The sequence below is a fragment of the Papio anubis genome, chromosome 2, assembly GCF_008728515.1.
Source record: "Papio anubis isolate 15944 chromosome 2, Panubis1.0, whole genome shotgun sequence".
Classification (NCBI taxonomy): Eukaryota; Metazoa; Chordata; class Mammalia; order Primates; family Cercopithecidae; genus Papio; species Papio anubis.
Genome location: NC_044977.1, coordinates 39390679 through 39404769, shown reverse-complemented (window position 1 = coordinate 39404769; position 14091 = coordinate 39390679). Strand labels below are relative to the sequence as shown.

The window sequence follows — 14091 nt, the reverse complement described above, 5'->3', positions numbered from 1 at the left end:
GCACGAGGCTGTGTCCTAGTAGCAGCCTGAAGGCGTGACAGTGGAGCACAGTGTTCATTTTCATTTCTCAATTTTGATGTATTTACTGGAAAAATTAAACCCTAGCCGTCTCACATGAGATCACATAATTTTTTTTTTTCTCTGTCACCCAGGCTGGAGTGCAGTGGTGCAATCTTGGCTCACTGTAGCCTCCACCTCCTGGGTTCAAGCAATTCTCGTGCCTCAGCCTCCCAAGTGGCTGGGATTACAGGCACCCACTACCGCACCTGGCTAATTTTTGTATTTTTGGTAGAAATGGGGTTTTGCCACATTGGCCAGGCTGGTCTGGAACTCCTGACCTCAAGTGATCCGCCCACCTCAGCCTCCCAAAGTGCTGGGATTACAGGCATGAGCCACCACGCCTGGCCCTGGAGTACATAATTTTAATAAGTAACGTGTGCAGTGTCTTTTTTCCCTCCCTTTTTATGGATAGACTTTTCTGGTTATTGAGATCTCATACCCCTTTATGATATGTTATTTGAGCAGCGGGTTTAAAGAATTGAGATACCTGTTTTCTTATGTTAATATGTCAAGAAAGAAGTTATTTCATAACTTAGGTCCTGCCTTGGACAAAATACACCCTTACTGTCTGCTCTGTGTTTCTTGGTATGTTCAGAAGAGAATTTGAACTTTTGGAGGCTGGCTAGCAGATATGGAGGGTCCTTAGAGCTCTCTGTGTTTCTAACCAAATCTTACTCCCGCCTATTAAGTAGAAAGCCTTTACATGGAAGGGCTGTGGTTGGTTCTTGGAACTGGTCCCTTCACAGAATTTCAACTTTCTTTCCCTCAGGGTCATGCCCTGCTTTAGAGGTTGCTTAGGTTAAACTCTCTAACTAATTTTAGCAGGCAACTCCGGAGTTTTACAACTCACAGTAGGCACACCTTCCTTCCTGGATGACTTTTATTTGTTCCTTTTTCAGGTTGTGAAACTAAATCCACAACCTTTGGACACCCAGGAACACCCTCCAATCTCTGTGTGCTTTGTAAACATCACTGGAGAATCCTCTGGGCCGGCAATTGGATTGTCACCACCCTGCCTGTTTTGTGCCTGGGAAGTGCCCTGGTCTTGTTTGGCTCCAAATTGTTGGCTTTCACTTTTGACCCGAAGCATCTGAAGTCATGGGCCACACATGGAGGCAGGGAATATCACCATCCAAGTGTCCATACCTCAAGTTCTTTCAGCTCTTGGTGCTGGCTTGTCTTTCTCATTTCTGTTCAGGTAAGCAACTTTCAGGAACTTAACGGAGTCAACTGCTACAGGGTTAAGAGAAAGGAGGTGGGGTTCTCTGAGCTGCTCCCTTCTATTATCCTATCAGCTGGAAGGAACCTTCAGGGTGTTTTCAGAACATTTTAAAGATGAGAAGACTGTGGTTCAAAGAGGTTAAAGGACATTCCTATCATCACACAGCAAGTTAGCAACCAAGTTAACTCAAGAACGTACAAGGAAGCATGGAAGGGACGGTGTTATTTTAACAAAACCATAGAACCAATTCATAATGGTCTCTTTCATTAGATGAGTATTTTGTGATGTGCTAATACCAGCCTCAGAGTCCATTCCCAAACTATATTTTCATGATACAGCTCAGTGAAAGTGTCCTGCTTCTAAAGTTGAACAATGGTGATCTTCTTTCCAATTTGAAGGCGGGAGAGTAGTTGAGGACAATTCCTCTTAATGACGTTAATCTTCTTAACCTTCTTAAGTTCCTCTTAATACATTAATCTTATTTGTTCTGTTTTGGATGCTGAGATCTTTTTTCAACATTGGCATCTGACTTTAAGTGGTTTCAGATTTAATATAAAATTATATTTTTGGTTGTTTCTAATCTGCCACAGAGGTATAACATATATGTCCTGAAAGTAATAATTTGACTTCCAGAGGCTTTTGTTCCTGCTCAGGTGATCTTAAGAGTGCTGAACTTTTGGGACTGTCAAGAAGGGTGAGGCTTGTCCCTGCTGGCAGGATGGTTCTGATTTTTTTTTTTAAAGTCAGAAAACAAAAGATCTGTTTTCTAGTGAGCAGCATACCTCCTGGTTTCCCACAAATCAAGAAGTTTGGGCTCCAGCATGATTTGCCAGTCTGCAAAGACCTGACTATTAAGGGTTCTTGTCTTAAAAACTTCTCACGTAAAGTACTGCCTAGAATATCAGAGGTGTGAGAGAGAGGTAGAGGGAAGGGAAGAGGAGTTGGGGGCACACAGATTACTTGACTGCAATGGTGGTCATTTAAAGTTTTCTCTCCAGAGCTATTTTGCATTGTTTTCAGGACCAAGAGAACCATGGCTTACATTTCACAATTTACACCTCAGATTTTGTATATATTTGACAGTTACATTACATTTCCAACAGTTACAATTTCCTTCTGGGGAGCTGGGGAAGCATTCCCAAACTAGTCTTCTGGGGAGTACAGAGGAGTTTAAAATATTTAGAAGGAAATTTGTACAGGCTTCCCAGAAATAAGGGAGGTGGGAAGGGAGAGAGAATAGAAAGAGGGAGAACGATAAAAAAGTAAAAGAAGACATAAAATAAAAATTAAAACTCAAACTTTAGAAACTGTACCAGGAAAATTAGAGTCAGAGTTAAATGGAAAGAGATCTTTGAGCTAAAGAAAGATGTTTAGGAAAGCACCTTGTTCTCCAGCTATATCCTGATTTTACTGCTGCTGTGACTAAGTCAATGAACCACCTACTGTGTGCCAGGTGGGCCATAAAGTTGAGGCTAGGATTTCTGCACTCAAAGAGGTCTGCAAATGTTAGTTGGGGGAATGCAAAGTTAACCCATGTAAAACAAGCAAAGAGCAATGAAATGCTTTGCCCTGATTGTAGGAGCCCAAGATCTGGGAAAGGGGGTACCAGACTGGGCTGCAGCAAGGAGGGCAGGCTTTACAGAGGCAGATGAATGATGGAGAGAGAATTCTGGTCAGGGCAACAGCCTGGACAAAGGCACAAAGGTAAGGATGAGGCTGGCACAGGTGTTCATTCTTTTGTTTAATCATTTATTAATTCAACAAACATCATCTACAAGCAAGAGACTTTTCTTGGTCCTGGGGACATGGCTCGGGCGTTTGTGAAATTTACTATCATTGGGAAGAGGGAAAGTAATCCAATAGCCACTCAAATGAATGTGTTTGTTTGTTGGCCAACAAACAAAGCCAAGTGCTTTGAAGGCAGGGCATAGGCACTGCCTGAGAAAGTGCTGTCTTCCCCTGCCAGTGAGGAGTGGCAGTGAGCTATGGGAGGAGCAGAGGAGGGACTGGCCCAGTGAGCAAAACCAGACCCTGCAGCACTTGTGGACTATAGTCACGAATCCGCATGTTATTCAGGAGGCTGGAAGGGCTTTACCCAGGGTAGTGGCGTGGTCTACCCCAGCTCTGTTCCCACATACCCGTAACCGGGGGATTTTGCTAAATTGCAGTCTCTAGCACAGGGAATTTTTTAGAGAAGTGAATCTATTTTGCATAATGCTGTAATGATAGATATAAGTTATTATAAATTTGTCCAAATCCATAGAATATGCAATACCAGGAGTGATCCCTATCGTGAACTCTGGATTGGGGCGGTAATGATGTGTTAATGTAGGTTCATTGATTGTAACAAGTGGACTGCTCTGGCGCCGGATGTAGACAGTGGTGGAAGCTGTGAATATGTGGGGAGGGAGTATATGGAAATCCTCTGTACTTTACACGCAATTTTTCGATGAATCTAAAGCAGCTCTAAAAGATAAAGTCTATCTAGTTTTTTAAATGCTGTTTCCACTTAGGTGGGTCTGGGATGGGCCTGAGATTCTGCATTTCTAAGAAGCACCTAGGTGATGCTGATGCTGCTCTGCATACACTTTGAGTTTCAGTAGTAAAGGTGTAAATAACTTCGAAAAGGAAAAAGTGTTCCTGAAGAAGGGCTTGTAGGGCAGCCCCCATGACTGTGCAAAACCTATTAGGAGGTTATTTCAGTACTTACAGTAACTGATGATGTGTTTGATGAAAAGAATTGAGTCAGAGGGAAGTTGATGGAGAGTGTGTACCATGTAAAATTAGTGAAGACTGCCCAACGGGAGTGTAGGTGTGAGTTGTGCGTGGTCTGTGGGAGGCGAGATTGAGTGAATAAAGTGGAGTAGGATTATAGAGAGCTTTATTCAGGGCAGAGATTTGCCACACTAGGTCTTCCTCTCCTGCCCTGGGTCAGAAAGCTATACCATGGCAAAGGTGTTCCCCCTCTCCTCCTGCCCAGTCACTGATGCCCAGGGGAAGGGACCCCTCTTTCATGCACAAGGTGGAACCAGCCAGGCTCCTCTCCCACTCTAGGTCGGCAGGCACTGTCTATGGGGCAGAAACGCCTGACTTTGTACTCCAGCAAAGTACAATAAGTGCTTTGTCAGTAAGTAAGTGGCAGTAAGGCAGAGGCTCTAACAGGGGAGCCCTCAGGAGGACCAATGTGGGTAGCTTTTCTTTCAGAGCCAGAGTCCTTTAAGAGAGGGTCAGGTCTAAGGAGAGGGGAAAGGCCTCCTGCAGGAGGAGGCAAGAGATGCAGGAAAAGCATTGCCTATAAGTTTATAGTCTGAGAACTCAGAGCTAGGAGAAAAGAGAATGCCCCAAAGTGCCACCATTCACAGAACACATCCTCCTCTCCCCGCAACACATACCACTATGCTGCTGGCCCAGGGGTCCCATGACCAGTGATTGTTCCCATCATCACCCTGACAACAGTTGTTCAAGTCCCTGAGCATTTTAAGGATATAAATACTGTGTAGAAAGAGAAAAAGTAAGGATCAGATGGTACAGAGTATATGAGCGGGGTCTAAACAGGGGGAAAAGTCAGGAACAGTGTGAACACCAGGAGACACAGGTCTCAAGCCTGCGGCTGCCAGAGGCAGCTCTTCCTGTCTCCTTTGTGTGGCTAGCACCTAGCCCATGGCTGACACCAGCCCTGTCGGTGCTAGTTCACCTAATCAAACATTTAGAGGGGTCCAAGATGGTCACTCCTGTTGGAAGGGTGTGCACAAACCAGGAACAGTAAAATCTCCAGGTAGTGAGACAATAGGTGACTTTCACGCTTTTCTATATCTTCCATTCTTTCTAAGAATGTTTATTTTCTAGTCAGGGCAAATGTTTATTTAAAAAGCACACTTGTGTTTACAGGGAGATCATGTATGCCCTGTCATTTGGTAAGTTTTAAGATGTTGTGTCAACTGCTTCTCTCCCTTCTCCACCAGCAGTGGCGATGCAGCTCCCTTTCTGACTGCTGCTGGGTAGAGGTGCTGGATGGGCTCCCCATGCCAGCTAGGGGCACTGAACTTAGTTCAAGAATCAGCCAGTTACCATGGTGATGTGGTCCTGTGGGGGTGTGGTTCAGCAAAGCAGGCTGTTGTGCATGAGAAAGAACAGCCCCATTAAAAATCTGTAGAGCCTTCTACACTTAAGAAAGCACTTTACATCTGGTATCCTGTGATCATTGTGATAATTATGTGAAGCAGGGAAGATAGTTATCTTGGTCTGTTTTGTGCTACTATAACAGAATACCTGACACTGGGTAATTTAGAAAGAACAGAGATTTATTTCTTACTGTTCTGGAGGCTGGGAAGTCCAAGGTCAAGGGGCTCACATCTGATGAGGACCTTCTTGCTGTATCATCCCATGGCAGAGGATAAAAAGGCAGGAGAGCACGCACAAGACACAGAGTGGGAAGGAGGCCAAAACCATCCTTTATAAGGAAGCCGCTCCTGCTGTAGTGAACCCACTCCCAAGAAAATGGCATGAATCCATCCATGATGGCAGAGTCTCCATGACCTAGTCACCTTTTAGCAGTCCCACTTCTCAACACTGTTACACCCAGAATTAAATTTCCAACACCAAAACTTTAGGGGACACATTCAAATCATAGCAATAGTATTATGACTGTTTTACAGAGATGGAACCTGAAGCCCAAAGAGGTTACCCACCTTGCTCATGGTTATGATTCTAATACACAGTGGATGGAGCCAGACCTCATTTCCTCATGCCTAGACATGCATTCAGCAAGTATTTACTGAGCACCTACTATGGGCCAGGTCCCGTTCTAGACACTGCAGATATGGCGGTGAACAAAGGAGGAAGCCTCTGCTCCATAGCTCCATACGTAATTATGTATCACATATACATGTAAATATACATCACAGTTGTAAAAATATATATCAGTTGGAGACAAGCCTGAAGAGAAACAAATCAGGCAAAGAGACTAAAGAGTAGCAGGATGGAGCTGGGCAAGGAGGATGATGCTGTTCAAGGAGAGTCAGGGAAGGCCTCTTTGACAAGGGGCCACGAGAGCAGATGTGAGCAAAGTGAGACCTGAACTGTGTGGATCTCTGGGGAAGACATTGGCTCCCTTTAATGTCCCAGGTACCGTGGAGGACTTTTATGAGCAGCACTTCATTTTGAATCCTCACACCCACTGGGATGGGTAGGTCTCACAATGCCCATTCAAAAATGGCAAAGCAAGCTCAGAAGTTCAACCAGGTTTGAAATAGTAATATTGAGATTTCTGGACCCTGACTCTCCCCGCCAGAGTCACTGAAGCAGACAAAACCGTTAGAGACATGTCAGTGTCAACCGCTTTTTGTCTGTGTGTGACAGAGTCCCTAAAACAGACAAAACTGATATAAATTTGTTGGGCAAATTTATAATGACTGTTTTCTGTCTCTGTGTGGTGGAACCCTGAAAACTGAGTTTCTGTGTGAATTTCCAAATTGTTCAGAAGATTTTGGTTCCTCTTTTTAGTTCTATTCTTCCTCACGCTTATCCTCAGAAGGCTGGACAAAAACTCCTTAGAAGCCATCATCAAAATTACATGGTTTCTCTTTCAGTTATGCTATCTCTTTTGCTAACATCACCACATACCAAAATCAGTGAGAAATATTGGATTCTTTTTGGGTGGGAACAAATAGCTCGGTGGGGAAAGACCGTATTATTGGGGGCCCAGATAAGTGAGTTGCTGTCTGTCTGGCCCAAAGCAAGACCAGAGTCCTATATCTGACATAACCCTTGAGTGAAATGAAAGGTAAGAGTTAGCAGTGGGAGGAGGGAGAAAGAAAAATTGAAACTCTTACAGAAGACCTGCTATGTCCTTGGGACTTTTTATTTATACCATTTAATTGAATTGAATTTTCCAGTGATCCCAAGGGGTAGGTGTCATACCAATTTAGAGATGAGGAAACAGATGAAACAGCAAGTGGCTGAGCTGGAACTAGAATCCCATCAATGGAGATGGATAGCCCATGTTCCTTCTATGTCTCATTTTGCTTTCCTTGCAACACTAGGAGTGTCTGGATTGTCATTTGATCTTTAGCTAATATAGCTTCACTTTGAAATACGCTCCCCTCAAGTATATCTTTTCATTTCTTCCCTTCTTTCAGTTATATTCCCTAAAGCAGGGACCGGCAACATTCCACACAATTGCTGAAGGGGTGCCTGGACTATTCTGCATTACCTCACTTTGCTATGCAAATACCCACCATCACAACACTCTCTTGTTCAGTGCTGTGGTGGGGCTGTATCCAGTCTCACAGAGGCCTGAGAATGGCTGGTGAGATGGAAAGGTGCTAGTGCCCCATGATCCTGCTATCTAAGAAGAGAGAGGGCTTGGAAATGAAGTTCCTAGACATGGGTCTCCCTAAGGGGATCTGTATGGCTTCAGGGAATACAGGGCCCAGAAGGCATAGCATGACAGCACCGGGCAGGGGGCACTGGGGCCTTAGAGGGATGCTGCTTTTAGGTCCTACAACAGCCTAGGAAGAATGACCATGCCTTCTAAACCAAAAATCAGAAAATATAGCCTGCTAAGGAATTTTGGTGCTATTGACACAGAGACTAGTTTAGATATTGATGTGCTGATATTTCTTGGTTATACGGATGTTTTAAACAACACTTCTAGCAAATCCAGGCTGGAGGGTAACTGTATAGCATGGACTGCAGATAGCCAAAGAGATAAAGCAGGCTATAAGATCTATTTAGGGTACCTGAAGATGGTAGAAATAGTCCAAAGGTATAAGCATGGGAGTCATTTCAGTCTGAAACCATGGAATCAATCAGATCTGGAAAGAAAGGGACTCTGTTTCTTATTTATTTATTTATTTATTTATTTATTTATTTATTTATTTTGAGACGGAGTCTCACTCTGTCACCCAAGCTGGAGTGCAGTGGTATGATCTTGGTTCACTGCAACCTCCACCTCCTGGGTTCAAGTGATTCTCCTGCCTCAGCCTCCTAAGTAGCTGGGATTACAGGTGTGTGCCAACATATCTGGCTAATTTTTTTGTATTTTTAATAGAAATGGGGTTTCACCATGTTGACCAGGCTGGTCTCAAACTCCTGACCTCGTGATCCACCCACCTCAGCCTCCCAAAGTGCTGGGATTACAGGCTTGAGCCACGATGCCCGGCCTGGGACTCTGTTTCTTAAAGCAAAAGGGCTCAGTGGTAGGGCTGGGTTGGAGTGGGGGGAGGACAGTGTTGGCTTACTTACTGGAACTGGGGCCTAAAACTGAAGAAATCAATAAACAAGAAGAATGGCTCTAAAAGCCTGGGCCAGAAAGAAAAAAATGTGTAAAACTGGGGCAGTTTCTTTTCCTCAGCTCAGTTTCCTCATTTGTAAGATAAGGCCACGAGAATGAATGATCATGGAAATCCCTTCCAGACCTCACATTCCTTACTATGACTTTCATATCCCCTGGGGCTGAGTACATTGTTTAACCCATGGTTGGCACTTATATCCAGGCCTTCTCAGGGAACCAATGGACTTTATCCCTCACTAGGGATCCTTGTCTCTGTCCCCAACTCCTGGCCCATAGGCATCTGGCTATATACATAAAACAAGCAAGTGCCTTTCCATATTTCTGAATGCTCAAGATGTCTCGTCATGCTGGGTGTGGCGGCTCAAACTTGTAATCCCAGCATTTTGGGAGGCTGAGGTGGGCAGATCACCTGAGATCAGGAATTTGAGACCAGCCTGGCAAACATGATGAAACATCGTCTCTACTAAAAATACAAAAATTAGCTGGGCGTGATGGTGGGGGCCTATAATCCCAGCTACTTGGGAGGCTGAGGCAGGAGAATTGCATGAGCCTGGGGGTGGAGGTTGCAGTGAGCTGAGATTGCGCCACTTCACTCCAACCTGGGCAAAAGAGCAAGACTCCGTCTCAAAAAAGAAAGAAAGAGAGAAAGAAAGAAAGAGAGAGAGAGAGGAAGGAAGGAAGGAAGGAAGGAAGGAAGGAGAAAGAAAGGAGGAAGCAAGGAAGAAAAGAGAAAGAAGGAAGGAAGGAAAGAAAAAAAGAAAGAAAGAAAGAGAAAGAAGAGAAAGAAAGAGGTGTCATCATATGGAGATGCAGGGGAAGGGGAAGATTCTGGATAACTCTTGAAAGGTAATATCACTGGAAGAGCTTTACCCATTTGGTTGGGTGTTGAACTGGATGTAGGAGCAGCACTCAGTGGTATGTGCAGGTGGAAAAATAAGGCAATTTGCTTGTCAGTATATCAATAGGTATATCAAAGGTGTAAGGTGGCTGCTAATATATTGAATTCAACTTTAGGCTGCAAACATAGATTTAGGTAAAGGAGGTGACAACCCAGTTCTACTCTGAGCCAATCACACAGTGGATGTCTGGAATGTTAGATTTAATGGACTTTGCTCTCTCAAAAAAATATACACACAAATCAAACTGTGTAGTGAGGAAAGTGAGGGCACTCACTTTCAATACATCAATAAGGAACAGGGGCAGATGAGAACTTGCAGAACTATCTGAGAGAGGACATCACTATACTCAGATATCTGCAAGTCTTGTCATGTAAGAAGAATGAGATGTGTTTTGTAATACATGTAGAAGATAGAGGGAAACAGACTTCAACATAAAGCAAAGCAAAACTTCCTCAGTCAAACTGTCCAAAGATGAAATCAAAAGCCTTAGAAGTTAGTAAATTCCCCACCCCCTTGGAGAAAGGAGAATGGGATTCATATTTGGTGTGCATCTAGGCACTGAAATACAGTACGTGCCTGCCATAAATTACCTCATTTAATCCTCATAATAACCAATGTGAAGATTGGGGTTCAGAGAAGTAAAGCAAATTGCTTGAGGTCACACAGCTACTGTGGATTTTATTAAACACAAAAGGCCCATGTTCTTTCTACACCAACAACCAGGAGCCTCTAGGCAAGGATGCTAGCAGGGGGCACTTAGTCATGATTGCCTTTAAGGTAAGTAGGGAAGTAGGCAGTCCTGAGAGCTTTAAATCCTAAGTCACTCAAGTGAAAAGAGGAGGAATCAGGATGTGTATTAAGGTGACAGATGAAGGTTTTATTCCTGTGCCAAGCCAGTGAAGTCACATGAAATGGATTGTCTTTAGCTCACTTAATCTGGATAAAATTTATCCTTAGATTTTTTCCATGGTTAAATGCAGTTCTGTAGTTTAAATGAATGGGTGTACACGTGCATATCTCTGTGTGTGTGTGTGTGTGTGTGTGGTTGCATCACGTGATTGTGGGGAGAGGGGCTGTAGGAGAAATGCAAGGGAAAGGGCAGTAAGCATCAGAGACTAGGTCTTTATAGTGAAATTCTAATTTCTCAAGGCAGTAGTAGCTGAAAATTACCTAATCAAGTGACCAGGCAACAGAGCCAAGAAGGAGGCCTTCTGTAAGTGGGAATTCATGAATAATGAAGATTGATTATGTTCCCTACCTATTTAAAGTATGGCCCTCTTTTTTCTTCTTAGTTGACCTCATCTCCCTCCCTTATTCTTCGTCATGGCTGCAGAATCATAGGCCCTTGGAATCTCAGGCTGACCTGCCCTGTCCTAGACTTCCTGAACCTCACAATCTCTCAGTTGCCTCAGCTGCAAAATGGGGAAAATAATACATATCTCATGGGGTTGTTGGGGGATTAAATGAAATAGCACCTGTCCCCTCCATAGAGCCACCACAGAGGAAGCAAAAAAAAGGAAATATTATGAAGAGTAATTCAATATAGGCTATCTAGACAGAGGTGGGCAGCAGCACCTTGCCCTCCTCCACCACCACGGTGCCCAGAACCTTAGTCAGGACTGACTTCTCTTGGGGGTGGTATTGTGTTAGATAAACCAAATAAGAAGTAATAGGACTAAACATGCCTGCTGTAAAAGAAGGCTCATATGCTCCTAAATCTTGCATGTCATTGGAAAATTCTCAAGAAAAAGGAAAGGGATAGTTTATGTTATAATGATTGGTCCACGAGTCCGATTTTAGTGATTTGTCTTCACTGTTTTCGAAACCAAATTTGTTTTTTGTGCAATCACATTTAGTTTTTCTAAATAGTGACTTCCAAAACCTTTAAAAAGCATTTAAGGTGCAACTGCTACTTTTTGAGGTTCCTCAAAAAATTAAAATTAAAAACAGAACTACCATATGACCCCAAAATTCCATATATCCATAAGAATGGAAAGCAGGGTCTTGAGGAGACATTTGCACACCCATGTTCACAGCAGCACAGCAGCCAGGAGTTGGGAAGCAAGCAAAATGTCCATCGACAGATGAATAGGCAAACAAAATGTGCATCGACAGATGAATAGGCAAACAAAATGTGCGGGGGGTGTGTGTGCATAATATTATTCATTATTCTCATGATCACATCATTACCATTCCAAAGGAAGGAAATCCTATCGTATGCTACAACTTGAATGAACCTTGAGTGCATCATGCTAAGTGAAATAAGCCGATCATAAACAGGCTGTTACTGTATGATTCTATTTCTATGAGATATTTAAAGTAGCCAAATTCATACAAACAAACAGAATGGCAATTGCCAGAGACTGAGGGGAGAGGGGGAAAAGGGAGTTGTTTAATGGGCATAGAGTTTCAGATTTGCAAAATGAAAATTTCTAGAGACCTGTGTCACAACAACGTGAATATACTTAACACTACTGAACTGTACACTTAAAAATCAATAAGATGATAAATTTTATGTTATGTGTTTGTTTTGAGACGAAGTTTCACTCTTGTTGCCCATGCTGGAGTGCAATCTCAGCTTACTGCAACCTCCACCTCCTGGGTTCAAGTGATTCTCTTGCCTCAGCTTCCCGAGTAGCTGGGATTACAGGTGCCCTCCACCACACCCGGCTAATTTTTTGAATTTTTAGTAGAGACCGAGTTTCACCACGTTGGCCCGGCTGGTCTCAAACTCCTGACCTCAAGTGATATGCCTGCCTTGGCATCCCAAAGTACTGGCATTACAGGCGTGAGCCACGACGCCCGGCCTGTTATGTGTTTTTTACCACAATTTTTAAAAAATGAAGAGAAAAAAAGCATTGAGGACCCAAAAAGTCAAACTGGATTGATGCTTAGTCACTAGACACAACACCCTAAGTTCTGTTACTGCCAACTTTGGATTCCTGACCGTGCAGGAATCTATATTTAATAAATATACAATCCTGTTCTGTTTGCCTCTCCATAGGTGTTATCCACGTGACCAAGGAAGTGAAAGAAGTGGCAACGCTGTCATGTGGTCACAATGTTTCTGTTGAAGAGCTGGCACAAACTCGTATCTACTGGCAAAAGGAGAAGAAAATGGTGCTGACTATGATGTCTGGGGACATGAATATATGGCCCGAGTACAAGAACCGGACCATCTTTGATATCACTAATAACCTCTCCATTGTGATTCTGGCTCTGCGCCCATCTGACGAGGGCACATACGAGTGTGTTGTTCTGAAGTATGAAAAAGATGCTTTCAAGCGAGAACACCTGGCTGAAGTGATGTTATCCGTCAAAGGTTGGTGGGATTTTCTGATTTTACTTTAGGCCGGCAGATTCTTAATGCCCTTAAAGACACATGGCTATTGATTTAGGTGAAAATTTTACCAAAGAGGGATGTAACTCACTTCATGTCTTGGGGTTAAGTCTCTAGTTGTATGATAAACCCTAACTGGTTTCTAAAGATGTCCTGGAAATATCTGTTAATGTGCATTTCTTGTTCTTTGACAATCCTAGTTCATGACAATCATCCTGGGGCACTGTAATGACCTAAAGAGCCTCTCAATTACCAAGGGGCATCTTTGACTTGATATAGCCTTGCTACTAACTGCACTTGACCCAGCAATATCTGCTTGTGAAAGTATGCTGAAAAGGTAACGGGGCTGGGTATGGTGGCTTATGCCTGTAATCTCAGCACTTTGGGAGGCCAAAGCGGGCAGATCACTTGAGGTCATGAGTTCAAGATCAGCCTGGCCAACATGGCGAAACTCCGTCTCTACTAAAAATACAAAAATTAGCCAGATGTAGTGGCGCATGCCTGTAATCCCAGCTACTCTGGAGCTGAGGCAGAGAATTGCTTGAACCTGGGAGGCGGAGGTTGCAATGAGCCGAGATCACACCACTGCACCCCAGCCTGGGTGATAGAGCAAGACTCCATCTCAAAAAAAAAAAAAAAGAAAGAAAGAAAAGAAGAGGTAAAAGAACAATGGAGGCATAAAATCTCTTTCAGGTAGTATGTGAATGTCTATTACTATGGCTATTTTACTATTATATTCTAATATTTTCAAAGTGATCATTTACTTATTGCATATTTGAAACTCTAATCTAGCAGTCAGTCCTGAAAAGTTAGATGTTAGAGAATTGGGCCGGGCGCGGTGGCTCAAGCCTGTCATCCCAGCGTTTTAGGAGGCCAAGGTGGGTGGATGGCTTGAGCTCAGGAGTTCGAGACCAGCCTGCCCAACATGGTGAAATCCCATCTCTACTAAAAATACAAAAATTAGCCAGGGGCGTGGTGGCTACTTAGGAGGCTGAGGCAGGAGAATCATTTGAACCTGGGAGGCGGAGGTTGCAGTGAGCAGAGATTGTGCCACTGCACTCCAGCCTTGGTGACAAAGACTCTGTCTCAAAAAAAAAAAAAAAAAGTAGACTACAGAGGAGGGTGAACATTTCCCTAGTGGTAGAGACTCTGTCTTAAAAAAAAAAAAAAAGTTAGAGAATTGAATGCATAATTAATTCCTGCCACAAGGAAAAAAACTAATCTATGAATCATAGCCCTATTTATCTACCTACTGTGGAAGGCAAGCATTTCTGGT

The 14091-nt window shown here is 43.4% G+C and overlaps 1 protein-coding gene across 3 annotated transcripts in view; it reads left to right on the top strand.

Annotated features, from left to right (window-relative positions):
- CD80 (CD80 molecule) overlaps positions 1 to 14091 on the top strand; it is a 34029-nt gene that overhangs the window by 1176 nt on the left and 18762 nt on the right. For all 3 annotated transcript variants that reach the window (XR_002520288.2, XM_003893967.5, XM_021934079.2), the window contains exons 2-3: positions 960 to 1258; positions 12480 to 12797. Coding sequence is in view for 2 of the 3 variants with exons in the window: in XM_003893967.5 (XP_003894016.1) it covers positions 1159 to 1258; positions 12480 to 12797 (418 nt within the window). In the remaining variant the exon portion in view is untranslated. The remainder of the gene's footprint in view (positions 1 to 959; positions 1259 to 12479; positions 12798 to 14091) is intronic.